The 18,971-nt window shown below is 29.6% G+C and overlaps 6 protein-coding genes across 6 annotated transcripts in view; 3 read left to right on the top strand and 3 right to left on the bottom strand.

The window, feature by feature from the left end:
* The window catches only part of LOC101512671 (putative lipase C4A8.10), a 5,783-nt gene extending 2,795 nt beyond the window's left edge, over positions 1-2,988 (bottom strand). The window contains exons 1-5 of the mRNA XM_073363754.1: positions 2,496-2,988; positions 2,354-2,421; positions 1,340-1,410; positions 939-1,217; positions 1-27 (exon numbers count right to left, since the gene is read on the bottom strand). The exon at positions 1-27 is cut by the window's left edge and continues 10 nt beyond it. Of these exons, the coding sequence (XP_073219855.1) occupies positions 1-27; positions 939-1,217; positions 1,340-1,410; positions 2,354-2,421; positions 2,496-2,704 (654 nt within the window). The 5' untranslated portion in view covers positions 2,705-2,988. The remainder of the gene's footprint in view (positions 28-938; positions 1,218-1,339; positions 1,411-2,353; positions 2,422-2,495) is intronic.
* A 1,620-nt stretch (positions 2,989-4,608) lies between these two features.
* LOC101512985 (pathogenesis-related protein PR-1) lies at positions 4,609-5,434 on the top strand. The gene has a single exon (XM_004507763.4). The coding sequence runs from the start codon at positions 4,664-4,666 to the stop codon at positions 5,270-5,272; it is 609 nt and encodes a 202-aa protein (XP_004507820.1). The 5' UTR covers positions 4,609-4,663; the 3' UTR covers positions 5,273-5,434.
* Positions 5,435-6,881: 1,447 nt separating this feature from the next.
* On the bottom strand, positions 6,882-7,699 carry LOC101513312 (pathogenesis-related protein PR-1). Its single transcript, XM_004507764.4, has one exon. The coding sequence runs from the start codon at positions 7,632-7,634 to the stop codon at positions 7,107-7,109; it is 528 nt and encodes a 175-aa protein (XP_004507821.1). The 5' UTR covers positions 7,635-7,699; the 3' UTR covers positions 6,882-7,106.
* Positions 7,700-10,347: 2,648 nt separating this feature from the next.
* On the top strand, positions 10,348-12,377 carry LOC101513964 (flavonoid 3-O-glucosyltransferase-like). Its single transcript, XM_004507766.4, has 2 exons — positions 10,348-11,245; positions 11,320-12,377. Exons 1-2 carry the CDS (start codon positions 10,702-10,704, stop codon positions 12,174-12,176), a joined length of 1,401 nt encoding a protein of 466 aa, XP_004507823.1. The 5' UTR covers positions 10,348-10,701; the 3' UTR covers positions 12,177-12,377.
* Positions 12,378-15,106: 2,729 nt separating this feature from the next.
* Positions 15,107-17,763, top strand: UGT78G2 (flavonoid 3-O-glucosyltransferase). Its single transcript, XM_004507765.4, has 2 exons — positions 15,107-15,710; positions 16,776-17,763. The coding sequence occupies exons 1-2, from the start codon at positions 15,206-15,208 to the stop codon at positions 17,630-17,632; spliced, it is 1,362 nt and encodes a 453-aa protein (XP_004507822.1). The 5' UTR covers positions 15,107-15,205; the 3' UTR covers positions 17,633-17,763.
* A 965-nt stretch (positions 17,764-18,728) lies between these two features.
* Positions 18,729-18,971, bottom strand: part of LOC140921079 (uncharacterized) — a 1,765-nt gene continuing 1,522 nt past the window's right edge. The window contains exon 4 of the mRNA XM_073370907.1: positions 18,729-18,868. Coding sequence (XP_073227008.1) covers positions 18,729-18,868 — 140 coding nt within the window. The remainder of the gene's footprint in view (positions 18,869-18,971) is intronic.

Here is an 18,971-nt window from a genome sequence, read left to right on the forward strand (position 1 = left end):
GAAAGGAAGGCCACAAAGTAATGGAAGCTACAAGAACCGGAAAAATAAAGAGTAAAAATAAGAGATAGTGTTCCAGTATGCACACACACACTTAAGAGTCCTAGCTCCAACACATTAAATAATCAAAATATACCTAGGAAACCTATCCCAACAGCTTGACTATGATGGCTACAGTCTACAGAGAATGAAAAAAATGCAACCATTTTTCTCTCATACTGCAAATAGAATATAATTCCATTGTTTGTATATATTTTCAAATGGTCAGAAAGTTTATTCACTGTAATAATATGAAAAAATATATTATAGCAATTTAGAAAGAAAAAAAGTATTTGGGTCACTAATTGAGCTTGCTTTGCAATTTTGCATTTAACTTTCCAACATGCCTTCAAATCTCCTGTCCATACCTGCACAGGAGGGCCTTTGAAGATAGCTGATGAAATTCACAGACAACAAAACAAATTTAGAGAAAAAGAAAATTTCTGAAGCTAATATGTACCAGAATATTAATTATTAATCTTCAGTTGATGGTTTCTGAATCATATGGATTAAATCAGCTTTTGTATTTCTAGTACTTTTTTCTAACCCTATGATTTTTGGTTCTCTCTTCACACTAATAACACAACTCTCTAAGGAAACAAGAAGGAACTCCCCAATGATTTCATTGATGCCAGTGTTCGCACTGACATGAAAAATGATTTTCAGCAAACAGCATTCAAATGCTAAAAGATTTTAACTCAAGTTGGACTGTTATAGACAAATTTACCAACCAAAAAGCACAGATGATTTTGATGGGATTCAGCCAAAGAAATAATAGCAATAATTTTTTTATAAATAAAATAAAAAAAGGCAGATGATCAATGAAAGCCAAAAGAAAAGTAGGAATATGATATATATCCATGATGCTGAAATTTGAGTTCATAGAAAGCTTCAAAAGCTACCTGTTTATGTCCTCTTGAACCCAGATGCGGCGTTGCAAAGGTTATAAAATTCATTGGCTCTAAACCAGCAATTCTAGCTTCATAATGATGGTCAATACAATTCTTTGTACATACCGTCTCCTCTTTGCAGTTGCAACTTCTGCTGGTAACTTCAGCTTCTAATGTTGAAGAGTGAGCAAAAAGTTTCCCAATAGCATATCTTGCCACCAAGCCTCCCAAAGAATGTGCCACAAAGGAGATCTTCTGCAACCCTGGCCAGCGTCTAACAACAGATAGTACCTGGATAAACATGAATTAAAGTTAAAACTTGAGATTCAGATGTGAATCTCCATTCTCCACAGTAATTTAAAGTTCAGGGAAGTATGAGAGACTAAAAGGATCACATTGCTACTACAAAATACCTCTTCAGCTAGCCTCTCGCCCATTCTATCAACACCATCAAATGTCAATTTTGAGGTATTGCATTCACTGCCTGTCCACAATATATCATGTAGGTCACAGTTAATTAAGTTCTTTAATAACAATGCAGACGACAAAGTCAACACTTGATGATGCACATGGAAATCTAACAGCAATTTTTGTGGCTGGTGGAACCAGTACATAAAGTTTTGCAATCTGCTACTGTCATATTTATTTGTGTATACCATTCACCAAAATGAGAAGCAATATTCATCGTCCCACCATTTATATGAAAATTTACCATCCTATTGTATTGTTTACACCTGTTTTCAAACTTACATATTTATATTTATAACAATTATTTTGTAAAATAACCAATGCAATTGTCAAATTATAGAATAACAAAGGATGTAGTCAGCATTGCCAAAATTACACTCTCAACCCAAGGTTTTTTGTAACCACCAATGAAACACACACAAAGTAAATGCAAAATCATCATTAAGACCATCATACTTGTTGATCAACGATAAGTTGATCGTGTTAACCAAACAAAGCTAGCCTCAATTCATATATGCAAAACACTAGAAAATAAAGTGTTTAATTTAACAATATATATTTATTTATATTATTACAAAATTATATTATACATGAAAATAAAGTGTTCCATTCCAACCTAGTATTTTACAATTTTGGATTAAATGCTTTTTATCATATTAAAATTGGCAAAAATTAATTTTGATCCTCTAAAAATTTATTCATTTTAAGTTCCAATTACATTAATTATATATATATGAGGAGGGATCAAGTTATTTCATAAATAACTGATTAAGCTATTTCGCTTAATAACTCGTCATATTTCAATTTTATTAATCCAATCATTAATTATTGTGATATTATATTAATGGTCAAACAGAAAGTTTGATATATGTATATTAAGTGAAAAATATTTTATTGAAATGAAAAATTGGAATTATGAGTGAGTGAAGTAATAAGAGGAAGAAGGAAGAGTTAGTTACGATGGACGAAGAGTTGATCTGGAAGTTTGTTGAGAAACTGCTCCGCAGCGTATCTCCAATCAGCAGAACTGAAAATACAAAGAAATGAATTAAAAGCGAAGTGTTAATTAGTTATGAGTGAAGATGAAGGTGGGTTTGTTACCTCCCAATGATGCCATTAACCATGATGACAAGGTGTGGAGGAAGGAGCTTCGCATCACTACTAGTCTCTTTCTTTGAATTCGGTTTGGATTTCTTCAAATAACACCTTCCAAATCGCCGAAGCAATTTCATTTTGATCATACAAAAAACAATCGTAGGTACAAGTATTAGGACTAATGATGGCGTAAGGTTGAAGTTGAATAAATTCATTCGCTTAATATCGACCGTTTCTTCTTCTACATACACAAGTGGCTATTAAGATGCTTACAATACAATACAAGACAAACAGAATCACATCTTCCGTGATTCAAATCTATCCCGAATTCGCAATTCCTACATCCAGGCTTTGATATCAACTCAATCATTATTTAATTATTTAATTTAACACACCCTTTATCGATACTTTCCTATTTCGAGTCTACTCCATCCAATAAGCACGTTCATCTATTCAATCAAATAAATCAACTTTCGAATGATTCTTTTGTTTATAAATATCAATTCATACAATCCTTTTTATCTTACTTCAACTTTTTAATATGGTTAATGACTGTTATAAGAATATTAATTAAAAAATAAAATATTTTTAAAAATCTTAATTCACCAATAACTTTAGTAAATGTTTTTTCCTTAATATAAGACTCTCAAAAAATTCAAAATATACATTAGTAATTTTTTTAATAAAATTACCTCTATTTATATTCCCATTGAAATATTTTTCTCTCTCGTATTATATCAATAACTATAAAGATAATTTGTAAAGTAACACTTATTTCAGGCAAATTTAGTACTTCAAAAACTTTTTTTTTTTTTTTTATGTATGTGATTTTTATTAGGAGATCTTATAATAAAGTACAATGGAGTAATATAATATGTGTTGCACTAGACATGTTAACAAATTACAAAACGCGGTATGATTTTTGGGAATTAGATCCCTGGTGCCCTAAAATAAAATTTATCTCCATCCTTCACTCACCAACATTATACATACAAATATGAAAAAAAAAAGTCTAAATCTAAACAAAAAATCATATATTTAATTTAAATTAAATATATCAAATTTTTTTAACTTTTACTGATATTTTATTATAAAGAGAATATTTTTCTATGATTTTTTAAATCAACCAATAAAATCAGTTACTTTTAATACTGTTATTTATTTATTTCTTATAATATTTACTATTTGATCTCATATATTATTCTCTATGTAATAAATAACTAATTAAGATTGTGAGAAATAAAAAGAAACAAATAGGGTATCTCTTTAACGTGTGCGGTAGTGAATGGAGGAAATACTAGTTCATGATTTCTACCTTCACACAGAGACTGGAGTTTCTACCTTCACGAGATCATTTGTAGATACTATCTATGGTGGGCACAATAATGAGGACAAAACAAGTCACGGGCACAACAGAAGTTTGATTCACGGGACGGGAGAACCTTCAAATTCAATCATCTAAAACAAAGCATAATCTCTGTTGTTTCCATTCACATTTTTCACCTCCACATCCCCTTCAAGCGTTTGCCTCAACCTCAACATCACCACAACCACAATCATCATCAACACACTGGCGATTGTTCCTCACAGCTCCTAAAGAGCGTGTCACTCAACTTTCTACAACACAAACCCATATTCCAATTACCACATACTCTCTATTCTCTTTTGTGTCATTTTCTATATAGGAATTTTTTATTTGTCATCTTAATTAATTATAATTATTTATTACAGCGACATAAATAAGTAAAATGAAATACGAATAGGTGAGAAAGACAAATATATACGTTCATTTAAAATAACAATTTTTTTAACTTTTTGATGTATTAAAACGACAATTAATTTAAAAGAAATGGAAAAGTATCCATAAATAAAGTTATTAAAATGCTTCATCTTAAATAAAATATAAGTATATTTAATTTAATGCATATGTTTTAGAATGAAATAAGTACATATCAATAATTTTTCTCTTATTAAATGACCGCATCTCTAAAACATTTCTCAATATTTTTATTGAGATTAATTGTATAAATTAAATATAATCAATTACTTTTATTTTTTGAAAGAAAATTTATTTTTACTAATATGCATAATTTAATTAATCTTGAATTCCTTGTAATTTATTCAGGACGAGTATAAATGAAGGTATCACAGCACAAAATTGTGTTCTAGAAATCATGAAATCCCATATGTTCCTGTGCTTCTTCCTTTTTGTGATGAGCTTCACCACGAAAACAGTGTCACCAACCACTCCCCAATCTTCTTCTTACGAAATATATGAGCAATATTTGATCGAGCATAAGAAGCCAGACAATGAAACCATATACAAGGTATCAAAGCAGCTATGTTGGGGGTGCATGGCAGAGTCACTAGAATTCTTATTCAGACACAACTTAGTAAGAGCATCGAAATGGGAAGTTCCACTGATGTGGGACTTTCAGCTGGAACAATACGCAAGGTGGTGGGCTAATCAAAGAAAATCAGATTGCAAAGTTGAACATTCTTTCCCTGAAAACGGTTTCAAGTTAGGAGAGAACATATATTGGGGTAGTGGTTCTGATTGGACACCAACAGATGCTGTTAAAGCTTGGGCTGATGAAGAGAAATATTACACTTATTTCACTAATTCATGTCTTGCTGGTCAAATGTGTGGACATTATACTCAGATTGTGTGGAAAAGTACTAGAAGGATTGCTTGTGCTCGAGTTGTTTGTGATGATGGAGATGTGTTTATGACTTGTAACTATGATCCTGTTGGTAATTATGTTGGGGAGCGACCTTATTAATATTAATACATCTTATGTGTACATGCAACTAGGTTATCAAGATATTTGATGTGCTGAACCTCAAGTCTGTGTTTTGTTGTAAACTTTATTCACTAAAAAAAATGTATATTGGTTATATATAATATATATATATATATGTGGTAGCGTGAATTCAGTTCCTCAGTCCTTTGTAATAAACTAGCTAGGAATGAGTATATATGTTGGTATAAATTGAGCAAATGTGTATGCTTGATTATGGGTATAACTATGGAATTGGCTTTGATATTGATTAGTGAATAGTGATTGGGACAATAATTCAAAGAAACAGGGGATCCGTTTGCTTGAGGTCAATTAAGCGGAGTTTGAGTCAATAATAATATTCGCATGAGTTTTTTTTTTTTTTTTAAAGCTATACAGGAATTGCATACCTACTATAATGAGCTACGAAATATCATAGCTAGGTACCCAAAGATTTTATATCTATTCATTCTGATTTTCATACCAAGGTTGCTCGTCTTTCTAACACATCAATATTATAGTATAGCCCATACCTATTATTCTATTCCCTCTTGTATATTTTTTAAGAAATGCAATGTTACTATTTTGCCTAAAAAAAATCCAAATCATGCAACGATAAATAATATGTTAGTTCAACTCCACCAAATCTACTAGTTTTCAAAATTTGCTTAAAACATTTATTTTTCACGATTTTTTTTGTTTGAACCAAAATGGGCCTGTAAAGCCCATATACCCCTCCTCCTAACCTAGTGTGCATATTAGGAGGAATCTATTATTTGGGCTCATATCCAAATTACAAAATAATTCATCTATCACTTTATTAAAAAAACTTAATTGTAGTTGTGGTCTCATGTTTTTATTAATTCGTAAAATTTAATATTTTATTTTAAAATTCAAAAATTTTGATTTTTTTTATAGATTTTTTAATTAAAATATAATAATTTGACGTATTATAAACGACGTGACATATGAGACAATAATATTTAATGATTAATACTCATAAAATTACAATAAAATCTTAAAAAATTTAGTTTCAACTTCATAAATTAATTTTATAATTTAACTAATAACATATAAATAATTAAAATAATTAAATAGTATGTACTACTAGTGTATAAATATTTTACATTGACATCCAATACAAATTTATTATTTTGTCACATTACTCTACCTTTTTGTGGTTGTTTTGAAATTAATCATGTGACATGGAGATATAGTGGTCTTTCATTCGATGTTAGTGTAAAATTATTTTACATTGACAATGTATAGTCATTGCACTCATAATTAAATGAATTTAATTATTTTACATTGACAATGTATAATCATTGCACTCATAATTAAATGAATTTAAACAATTCTATATTATAAAATCGTATGTCATATCAATTAAAATATGTCAAAATCACTATTTTTTATAATAGTGTTGCACAGTTACAATTTTCAGTTGTTCTATCAGTTATAACTTTTAGTTGTTTCATTTAGATAAACATCTGAGATTGTTTCATGTAGTAAAACTAACTATTTGATTTGAACTGTTCAATTTAATGATCAAGATTTAAAATCACCTATTTTGTTTATAATAATGACGGTAGAACGTATTTAATAATAATAATAACACAATAAAAACATTATATTTCATTAATCATTAATCAAACAATAAAGACAAATATACATCATACAGAGGAGCTAAACAATTGAATACACACCAGAGATAGTCTCGAATAAATAAGGCCACATGCCAAACAGACAATATGGCTATGAACCTCTAACATTATTGATCTGTCTGTCTCTCTCTCTCAATGCTTAATTTATTCACTCCCCTTTTGGTCATTTCCTATCAATAAGGCCTTTCTCCATAGTAATTTCCAGGAGGATCATAATTACAAGTCATAAAAGTACCTTTACCTTCAGAACACACAACACTAGCACATCCAACTTTTGTAGTAGAACTCCACACAACCTGCGTATAATGTCCACACATTTGTCCATCAGCACAAGAATTGTCCCCATAATTGTAATACTCTTTCTCATCAACCCAAGCACTCACTGCTTGTGCTGGTTTCCACCCAAAACCACTTCCCCAAAAAATGTTCTCACCATATGGCCCATTAGAGTGCTCCAATGCGCAATCGTTGCGCCTCTGGTTGGCGTACCATTGCGCGTAATGTGTTAGTTTTGTGTCCCAAACCAATGGTCGCAACCCCAAAATAGATCGAGCTCTATTTTGAGGAAGCAGAAATTGGTTTGAGAAGCTTCGATATTGTTTTCTATTTGCAATATAATTTGCACTCGCATTGGAAGTGGTTGTGAGAAGAAATAGAAACAAAGCGAAATTGAAACACTTTAGGCTCATAGAATGACTCATTTTTGAGGATGTTTTGTTTTGTGAAATTGATGTGTGTGTAGGGACTATATAAATATGAAAATGTTGGGTGGGGAGTTTGAAATGAGTGAAAGCCTGCAATGTCAACTGTTTTTTGTTGCGCTTGGTGGCATCCATGTTCGAATATCATTGCTATTTTTTACTTTATTGTTATATTATTTAATTGAAACGGTTTTCCGTTTTATTTTTCTGTCTAAAATTTCATTGGTAGGGTGTTAACAAATGTCTATTTGTAGGCCAAATGATGTTGAGATTCCCCTTTTTTTAGCACATGGGATGTGCTACTTGTTATACTCTTTTATGATTTGGATAATGTCCGTGAATTTTATTATTCTTTTAATCATGCTGAACTCCGGCCGTGATTTAAGTAGTTAGGATTTCACATTCTTTCAACCATGATTTTAAATTCAACTTCGAGAATAAATAAAAAACTACATTTTTCTAATTAAATAACAAGACATTTTTTTGGTACATTTCGTAATTAAGACTTTGTGTATGTTTGTTTGTTTTTAAAATTTAAAATGATTTATGTTTCAATATAAAAATGAATTGTAGAATATCTTTATTATTTATATATCAAACTTTTAAAGGTTATTGTAATGTACACTTATTTTTTATATTTTGTATGATTTTTTTAATTTTTATTCATAATGAAATTGTAAGTAATTGACACAAGTAGGAGCACTTAAGTGTTATGATGATGCGGAGACAAACATTCAAATTACTGCCCACATGCGAACATACTTAGATACATAAATATTTTTCCCAGAGGTGTTGGGTGGATATGGAAACGGGAATTATATTATCTGACCAACCCATTTTGAGATTGCCTCCAAACCAAACGTTGAAAATTAAGAAATATTTTGTTTTCTTTTTCATAGAAGGGAGGCCTTGAGGCAAAGTACATACTAGTGCGACTATTAAAGAAAATACAAACAGAATCCTGGCAAAGTAGAGGGCGTAACCCGTAAGCTAGTTCTCCATAATGAGAAATAAAAACCTACCCTTCTTGCATTTTAAGGTGATTCATAGCTGCACGATGCTGAGTAGAAGGACAACATTTGTTGCAACCATCTATTATTTTCTTCACTCTTATTAAGAAAAGTTAATAAGATATAGTTAATGTATTCATTTTATATGTGGATGTTTTTAAAATAATATTTGAATGTATTAAATTTTACTTTTTATATTTTTAGACAAATTAATATTATTAATAAAGGATATGTATTAAAAAATAATAATAATTACGCATAATAAATTGAAATAATGCTTATATTTGATAACAAATTTGTTTACCAAAAAGATGCTGATAATTAGTGAAAGAGGTAGTATATAATATGACATATTATATTTTTCTTTATTATTCGCAAACTTAATCTAACTTATTGATTTAGTTCAAATTTGATATAAAAATCGTGAATTAAAAATTTAAATTAATTCAAATAAAATTGATCGATTGAAATATTTAATTAAATAAAAAAGATCCAATCTAACTATGTACCTTTAATATTTTTTTTACTAAAAAAGTGTGCTGATATAACATTTGCTTTAGATCACTGAACCTATTGAAACGGCCTTGAACTTATAACAACGGAATAAAACGTAAAGCAAAGAGTCGTCTTGTGAGCTCAGGTGAATTAACGCCTTGATCTCCGGAATGTATAACTTAATTCACGCCTAATTTACCGGACAAGGAAAGAAATTAAACAGGTACATCAATTCTATACTATTTCTCGATGTACTTCAACGTGGTGAAGACCAATTATTGTGTTTGCAGTGAAGTGTAGCACATTCATACGGTGTTCGTGGAAAAAATTGGAAGACAAAAGAGAGATAGGTTTTTTTTTAGGAGAAAAGAGAGACAAAATAAATCTTAGTTATTTGGGTAATATTTCGAAAAAATGAAAAAGGAATAAAGAGAAATAAAACTTTTATTTTTTTGAAAAATGTTATATAGACAAAAAACTCTCTCATAGAAAATAAAACTTCTTATTCAATCGTGGCCTCCTCTAATATTATGACATTTGAAGATAATAATAAAATATTTTAAAAAAAATTATAATATTAAATTAAATTTTTTGTTTCAATTTTGCTGTATCATATTTATCAATCTAACAATATCGATATTTGTGAATAGATGTATAATTTAAAAACACATGATTATGACATTAAAATATATCTGAATTATTATCATGGTGATTTCCAACTGTTTCATATTCAAATTCAACAAAAACGTTATTCAATTTCCTCCCTTCTCATCCGTCGATGTAAGCTCTCCTTTTCCTTCTCAATTTAGTTCTTCAAAGTCATAATCGATTGATTCAATGTACCTGCTTACGCACCGCTTGTTTATTTCATTCATTTGTTCTTGCTCCGTTCTCGATCTTTCTATTTTCATTTTTTCTACCTCTCGTGTCTTTAATAATGTGTTCTTCTGCTAAATAGAAAGTAATTTAGTATTTCAATAAATTGACCGCATTACTTGTTGCTTTCAAATTTCAATTATTACTCACAGTTTATGTTTTGCGCACTTTCACATATAAAAATATTAGTTAGATGATGTATTCAAATATTTTTATTTATAAAAATATTAGTTAGATAATTTTTTGTATATATACATGTGGAAAATGAATTTGTTTTGTAGTATCTTTTTAATCTTGACTCCTTTTGCAGGTATATAAAAACTAGAGAGCGCGATAAGTTTAAGGTGTCGTTTACTATATATTTTTGTGTGGTGATTATGGGTAGGCTATATTTAGAGTATTTTGGTTAAACATGGGTGTATGTATATGGAAAGAGAAAAGAGTATTCGTCGTGGCCAAACCACCGGCACCAAAAGATGTCTAGGAATCCTGCAAAAACAGAACACATTTGGAAAGTCAGTGAGGTAGCTTGCCTTGCCGTCTCACACTACCTTATCTGTTTTGTTTCGTCCTTTATTGCAGCTTCACCACCATATGAATGTAGACATAGCATCTTTAACTAGTGTTGTGTCTCAACAATATCAAAGATCAAACAGGTGTTGATAGCAGACATATATAAGACTGATATGTATACACTAGCCCGTTTTAAAAACTGGGTGTCCACCAGAAGAGGCGTACATGCACCCAACGTTGATAAATTACATGTAGCCGTTTTGGCATTTCCATTTGGCACACATGCAGCTCCACTCCTTAGCCTCGTACGAAGAATTGCAGGAGAGGCTCCTAATATCACATTTTCATTCTTGAGCACAAGAAAATTAAATGCTACCTTATTTAGTGGGCCATATGACGAGTTTATTCCTAACATAAAGCATTATAGTGTACATGATGGGTTACCAGAAGGATATGTGCCATCAGGGAACCCACAGGAACCCGTTTTTATGTTTATTAATGCAATGCCAGAGATGTATAAGCGTGCCATGGATGAGGCTGTGGCAGATACAGGGAAGAATATAACTTGTTTGGTTACGGATGCTTTTTATTGGTTTGCTGCAGATCTTGCTCAAAAAATGCATGCCAAATGGGTTCCTCTATGGACTGCAGGACCTCATTCTCTCCTTACACATGTTTACACCGATCTTATAAGAGAAAGGATAGGCGGTACAAATGGTAAGACTTATATCATTTTTATTTCAATTTTTTTGTAATAATAATAATTTTGATGAATTTTTGTTGTGTTGAAGTCCGTGATGCCCAAAAAGTGGACTTCCTTCCTGGTTTTCCAGAGCTAAAGGCTTGTGATTTGCCTGAAGGGGTAATAGATGATACAGATGGACCATTTGCAACAATGTTACACAAAATGGGACTAGAGTTACCACGAGCAACTGCAATCGCCATAAACTCATTCGAAACAGTACACACTCGTATTGAAAATGAGGTAGGTTCCAATTTCAAATTACTACTAAACGTTGGTCCATTCATATTGACAACACCACAAAATCTAATTTCGGATGAACACGGGTGCTTAGAATGGCTGAACAAACACGAGAATGCCTCAGTAGTTTATATTAGCTTTGGAAGTTCCGTAACGCCCCCACCTCATGAGCTCGCTGCATTGGCAGAGTCCTTAGAAGAATGTGGATTTCCATTCATTTGGGCCTTAAGGGGTGATCCAAAGGAAAAATTGCCAGAAGGGTTTACAGAAAGAACAAGGACACAAGGAAAAATTGTTGCATGGGCTCCTCAAATGGAAATCCTTAAACACTCTGCAATTGGTGTTTGTTTGACACATTCTGGTTGGAATTCAGTGTTGGATTGCATTGTTGGTGGTGTACCAATTATTAGTAGACCTTTTTTTGGAGATCAAAGGTTGAATTCACGGATGCTAGAAAGTATTTGGGATATTGGTGTGGGTGTTGACCATGGAGTTTTGACTAAAGAATCAACTGTCAATGCTTTGAAATTAATCATGTCTAGTGAGAAAGGGATGGTAATGCGTCAAAACGTTGCAAAACTCCAGGAGTCTGCATTGCAAGCTGTTGAACAAAACGGTTCTTCAGCAAAGAATTTTCTTACTTTGATACAAATTGTCACTAGTTGACGATTTCATTCTTAATTAACAATGACATAGTTAATGTGATTGGGTCTCAGTCTCAATTTGAGAGGGGCTGTGGTTTAATTGCATTGTTGTAATCACATGTAGTTTAACATGTTCATATATTATTTGATGACATTGTTAAATTAAAGATAATCTATTTCTGTCTTCCAACTAGTATTAACCTATCATGTTCGATTCCATGTCCACGATATGATACAAATTTTGAAAATGAATCACACATTTTCTTCCAATGGGACTAGGCAACACGTCTTTGGGATGTTATGGGCTTTTGTTGATACTTCGTCTACCTTTATTATAAGCCCTTTCAAGTTCCAGAATATTAATAAAAGTGATTGTAGTGATAAATTACGTTTTTTAAAATGATTTAAATTAAATGATAAAAAAAAAATAATTTTTATAATTAAGGATAGAGATTATATACTTTCCAGATTTGCCAAACATTGTAACAAGATCACACATTTTGAAAAAAAACTATTGTTGGATTGCATTGTAACCACTGTTGGTCGGTCGTGTGCCAATTTTTTGACAACGGTATACCTATTTATTACGTACGGTGAACCAACTATTAATAGACCATTTTTTTTAGATGAGAGATTCAATGCTAGAAAGTGGGCGTTGACGAAGTAGTTTTGAGGATGATGTTTCTATAGTATACTTAATAGTTGTGATCACAATAAAAATAATACACTAATTAAGATTTATTATACAAATTATATATATATATATATATATATATTGAGATAATTAATTATTTAAAATATAAATATATAATTGATTATTATAATGTGTCTTGAATTTCTATTTAATAAAAATATTAAAAAAATTATAATAATGTACCAAGTATGATTTACGGTTGAAACATACATATCATAAATATTTGTCACATAATAATTAATTAAAAAATAACTTTTCACAAATTAATTAATTAAAAGAGAGAAACATATTTAATTTTTATTGTATCATTTGAACAATATACATATAAAAATATAAGAAAAATTATAATACATTAATTTTAATTTACTCTACAAACCATACCAGACAATAATTTGTCAATAATGCATTAAAAGCATGCAAAAAAAATTATAAAATAATTGTTATAATTTAATATAGAAACATAAACGAGGATATTTTGTCATTGACTAAATAATCAAAATATTATCATTTACAAAACAATTAGTTTAAAAATAAATGTATAATTGTTTTTTAATCCACCTCATGAATATTTTATCGATACAATTGCAGAGGAAAGTTATAAAATACTATTTAAAATTTATTGCACTATCTCCAATTATTTAGTCTAATGGTAAAATAAAATATCTCTATTAGTATTATTGAAAGGAGACAAATATAAATTCATTCTTAAATATTAAATTAACTCTAAAATTTTATCTAACTACGATCGAAATACTATTCATTAGTCTAAATTTATTGTATTAAAAAAATTATACAACCTATATATAGAAGAAATATTTATCAATTATATATAAAATATAATTTTTTTATGTGTTTTAAAGTCGAGTAAGACACGGAAATAATTGACGCGATATAGTTATATTGAAGAGTAACTATTCCTTTATAAGTTTTTCCATTACTTAGATTATATTAAAAATCATATCATTCATTTATATCAATCATATTTAATATTTTTCATATATTTCAATTAAATATGTTATTTGAATTTATATATTATTTATTTTAATATAATAATAATCAATCTCAGACAAGCCGTACACATGGCCGACGTGAATGTATATATACTCTAGTATAGTATTTTGCTTTTTATTTATTTATTTATTTATTTATTTATATATATATATGTATATATATAAAGAACATTTTTTTTATATTTAAAAAAAACTTTTTTTACAAGTTTGATAAAAGAACATTGGTAAGTAAAAAAAATGAAAATAAAAACCATTTGATAGTAAAATTGCAAATGTTTTATAATTTGAAATTCTAAATAACAAAATATTAAATTTCGTTTTAAATTATCGAACATCGATCAAAATATTTGTTTTATCAAGTAGCTTTAAATGAAATAATTTATTTCGGTTGGTGTTATATGACACATAACATTAAATATGTATACTAGTTGAAAATTTAAATTCGTATGTGTATTATTGTTGGAAGTTGGAACTCTTAAACCAGTTAATACTCGTGACGAATTTAACACACATAACATTAAATATGTATACTAGTATAAAATTCAAATTGGTACGTGTATTGTTGTTGGAACTCTTAAACCAGTCAATACTCGTGAGGAATTTAACACACATACAAACCTAAGATTTTAACTAATATAAAATTTGTGTTTAGAATTATGTGTTTGTAACATCAACATAAACAAACTAACAATCTCACTTAACATTAATCCCTCTTACAAAATTACTTAATGGAAGGAACATTTTGACTATACGAAGTGAGGACTCAAAATTTCCGAGTAGAAGAATCATGTGATGTGTGTCTGACTCCACGTAGGCTATAAGAACAATGAATGGTTAATGATGTGGGACAAGCGTTAAAGAGCAGGGGTCCACCATGATGTGTTGCACATTTAAATGCTTTTATTTTTATTAATTATTCTAAGACCTTTGGGAAAGGCTGTAAAGTTGATACGTAGTCCTTTTGCAATGCCATAAAATAAAATAAAAAGTGAAATCAAATTTTGACTATTCTTATAAATAATGAATATCAACGATTGAATATTTAACATTCAAATAAAAAATTAATTGAATTTAACTAATTTTTTTAATAATTATAAAATTAATTTTTTTTTTAAATAATAACTCGAATAGTACATAAAAAAATTATTACGTGGCACACAGCTCCAATCATGATGTTGCGTTTTCTTCTGACTGTCGTGGCATTCACTGCATCTTTTATTTTGTCCCTACATTTATGTAGATTCACAACTTGATTCACTCCTTATCTTCTCAACTCATCTTTCATTTTTTGTCAAAAAGATAATCATATTTTGTTTGTGAGTTTCATCTTTTTTCACCTATTTCTACATGATGCCGAACTTGTTGAAAGATGAAACCAATGTTGAGAAATTACATGTTGCCATTTTGGCATTTCCATTTGGAACACATGCATCTCCACTTCTTAGTCTAGTGAGAAAAATAGCAGGGGAGGTGCCAAAAGTAACATTTTCATTCTTCACCACAACAGCATCAAATGCTACCTTATTTTCTCCAAATAATGATTGTCTTCCTAATATAAAGCATTATAATGTTGATGATGGGTTACCAGAAGGTTATGTGCCTTCAGGACACCCACTTGAACCAATTTTTCTGTTCATTAAGGCAATGCCAGAGAACTTTAAAAGTGTTATGGATGAGGCAGTGGCAGAGACAGGGAAGGATATAACTTGTTTGGTTACGGATGCTTTTTATTGGTTTGCTGCTGATCTTGCTCAACAAATTAATGCCAAATGGGTTCCTCTTTGGACTGCAGGACCTCATGCTCTTCTTACTCATATTTACACTGATCTTCTCAGACATGCCTGCAAACAAGGTAACAAATATTAATTTGGCAAAATTATGGTTATAATTCTTCTAAGTTTGATCTATTTTTCGGATTTGTATTTTAAGCTTTTTATCCACATTGGTACTTTAATTTCACAATGTGCACATCAAGGTTTTTTGTTTTTGTTTTTAATTTCCAGAAAATGGATCTCAGACATAATTTTGTTTATTAATTTTTAGAGTTTATATATGCATTTAATAAAATCACACTATTATGTCAAATTTCCAAGTTCAAATTTTGGGATTTAGTTACCTAATCTTGTGACTATACATTTAAAAAATTGAATTTTGTGATTTAGTTACCCAATCTTGTGACTAGACATTTAAAAAATTGAATTTTGTTACCAAATCTTGTGACTAAACATTTAAAAACTGGGTTAAATAGATTTTAGTATCTATAAATTTCAATATTTTATTTAGTTTTTATAAAAATTTATTAACTTTATAATTCTGAACAAAATTCTGTTTTTGTTTTTTCTTTTAAGTCAACTCAAATATATTTTTAAATTTTTTGAATAATATTTGTGACTTTATAAACAACTCTCTTACACAAATTAATTTATTTTTAACAAGAGATAAATGAAATATAAATTTTTAAGATTTTGATGCTTAAAAATTTATCTTTTGTAGTCTTTAAATTCTAGTCAATATTAATAGATTGAAATTCATTTCCTAACTTTGGATTCAAACTCTGAACCTCGCAGTTGTATGACATGATTATGATAGTATTTATCAACTCTTCTAAGATCAATTTTTTTTTTTCTTTTTGTGGAGAGATGATATATTCTTATAACATTATTAATATATTTGTAAAAATTTATTTAAAAATTTAAAAGGTACATAAAATCCAAAAAAAAATTGCTTTATAAATAGAGATAAAAAATGAAAACAAAAAAATTTAAAAATTAAAAACTTATTTAACCCTTAAAAAATTGAATTTTTACGGTACAAATATACGTTCATACATGTAGTTTAATGCTAGAATTTTATTTTATTTTTGCAAGGTACTATAGCTCAAAATTATAAGAATTTGATTAGTTTTTTGTTGTTGTAGTTCATGATGTCCAAAATGTTGATCTCATTCCTGGTTTTCCCGAGCTAAAGGTTTGTGATTTGCCTGAAGGGGTAATAGATGATACAGATGGACCATTTGCAACAATGTTACACAAAATGGGACTAGAGTTACCACGAGCAACTGCAATCGCCATAAACTCATTTGCTACAATACACCCCCTTATTGAGAATGATTTGAATTCCAAATTCAAATTACTACTTAATGTTGGTCCATTCATGTTGACAACACCACAACCTTTGATTTCGGATGAACAAGGTTGTTTAGAATGGTTGAACCAACATAAGAATTTCTCGGTAGTGTATATTAGCTTTGGAAGTACCATAATACCCCCACCTCATGAGCTCATTGCATTGGCAGAGTCCTTAGAAGAATGTGGATTTCCATTCATTTGGGCCTTAAGGGGTGATCCAAAGGAAAAATTGCCAAATGGTTTTTTGGAAAGGACAATAACTAAAGGGAAAATTGTTTCATGGGCTCCTCAAATGGAAATCCTTAAACACTCTTCAGTTGGTGTGTGTTTGACACATTGTGGGTGGAATTCAGTGTTGGAATGTATTGTTGGTGGTGTGCCTATGATTAGTAGACCATTTTTTGGAGATCAAAAGTTGAATGCAAGAATGTTGGAAAGTGTTTGGGAGATTGGTGTGGGTGTTGACCATGGAGTTTTGACTAAAGAATCCACTGTAAAAGCTTTGAAATTAATCATGTCAAGTGAGAAAGGTGGAGTAATGCGCCAAAATATTGTTAAACTCAAGGAGTCGGCATTGAAAGCTGTTGAACAAAATGGTACTTCTACAAAGAATTTCACTACTTTGATACAAATTGTGACAAGTTAGTTGAAGTTTTTAAGATTGATTAGAGGTGTTTGTATTTAAGATTGATCAGAGGTGTTTGCAAGTAAGTACGGTTAGACTTAATAAACTCGATCACCGGACAATCCAATATTAAGTGTTTGATTTTAGGTTTATTTTTATTTTGAGTCGAGGCCTAACCAACTTGGCCAAATCTTAAATATTGAAAATGTTTAAAAAGGTTAGACTATATTTTTGAAAAATTTATTTATTGAAAGAACTCAGAACTCAGTTTATTTCAAAGACCATATTTTTTATTTCAAAATACTAATAACTCAGTTTTATATTTTTATCTTTTAAAATTTAAATATTTTTAGATGTATTTGATTGGAGATTGATGGAGGGTGATAAACAAAACTTCTTTTAAAGTAGTTTTTGCTCTCCTTCTATATTGGATGATTTAAAATGGTGATGTTAAATATAACTAAAAAATTAAAAATTTCTCTCATCTTTTTGAATCAAACAGAAAACTATTAAAAGAGTCTCTCACCTCTTTCTCTCTCTTTTAAATTCAACATGTTTTTATTTCTCCTCCTCTCTCATTTTTTTTAAACTCAATTTTCGTTTTTATATAAGAAACTTTTTACTACAAACTATCGGTGATTTCTTTTTTTATGTATGTATTATTTTATTTTAAAATTTTGAAAATTGATTACTAATTTAGACTTTTAAATTTTAAAATGTATGAGACATCAACTATATTTCAAAAAAGAAATTAAAAGAAATTAAAAGTGCAGAAAATTAAATTTTAAAAAAATTAAAACATTTATGCATGTTTTTGACTAGTTTCAAAGAAAAAATCTGAAAATTTAAAAAAGAATTTACGAAAAATATAAAGGGGTAGAAACTAGGTATAAAAGTGCCTAGTAGATTCCTACCGACGTGATAACTATTAACTACTATGCAGGCTGCAGCCCATTATGGCAGACGTGAGATGACGACAAACAGAAAGATGGATTTCGTACACTGACAATTAATCTTATAATTTTTTATTTAAAAAATTTAAGTTTAAAATATTTAAAATAGGCATAAATAAGGGTTTTTGATGGTTATATCCCCTTTTTGTTTGTTTATTCTCTATCTACCCTACTTTGAAACAATATTCCTGAAATGCCCTACTTTTTCGTTCCTTCAGGAAGTCGTTCCCTGAGGAAGCCACCTCTTGAAGAGAAAATTTTTCAATGTTAACAGGGGGTCGTTTCCTGGGGAAGCGACCTCCCACTGGTTTTTTTTTTTTTTGTTATAACTATTAAACTAACTTTAAAATATAATAAACAAAAAAAAACAAATCTAGTGGGAGGTCGCTTCCCCAGGAAACGACCCC

This window comes from Cicer arietinum, chromosome 7, assembly GCF_000331145.2.
Source record: "Cicer arietinum cultivar CDC Frontier isolate Library 1 chromosome 7, Cicar.CDCFrontier_v2.0, whole genome shotgun sequence".
Taxonomy (NCBI): Eukaryota; Viridiplantae; Streptophyta; class Magnoliopsida; order Fabales; family Fabaceae; genus Cicer; species Cicer arietinum.

Excerpts from the sequence above, each read along its gene's own strand:
- LOC101513964 (XM_004507766.4), top strand. The coding sequence starts at position 10,702 with ATGTATACACTAGCCCGTTTTAAAAACTGGGTGTCCACCAGAAGAGGC. Across the intron at positions 11,246-11,319 it reads AAGGATAGGCGGTACAAATG|TCCGTGATGCCCAAAAAGTG; the intron begins GTAAGACTTATA and ends GTTGTGTTGAAG.
- LOC101513312 (XM_004507764.4), bottom strand. The coding sequence starts at position 7,634 with ATGAGTCATTCTATGAGCCTAAAGTGTTTCAATTTCGCTTTGTTTCTA.
- UGT78G2 (XM_004507765.4), top strand. The coding sequence starts at position 15,206 with ATGATGCCGAACTTGTTGAAAGATGAAACCAATGTTGAGAAATTACAT. Across the intron at positions 15,711-16,775 it reads CAGACATGCCTGCAAACAAG|TTCATGATGTCCAAAATGTT; the intron begins GTAACAAATATT and ends TTGTTGTTGTAG.
- LOC101512985 (XM_004507763.4), top strand. The coding sequence starts at position 4,664 with ATGAAATCCCATATGTTCCTGTGCTTCTTCCTTTTTGTGATGAGCTTC.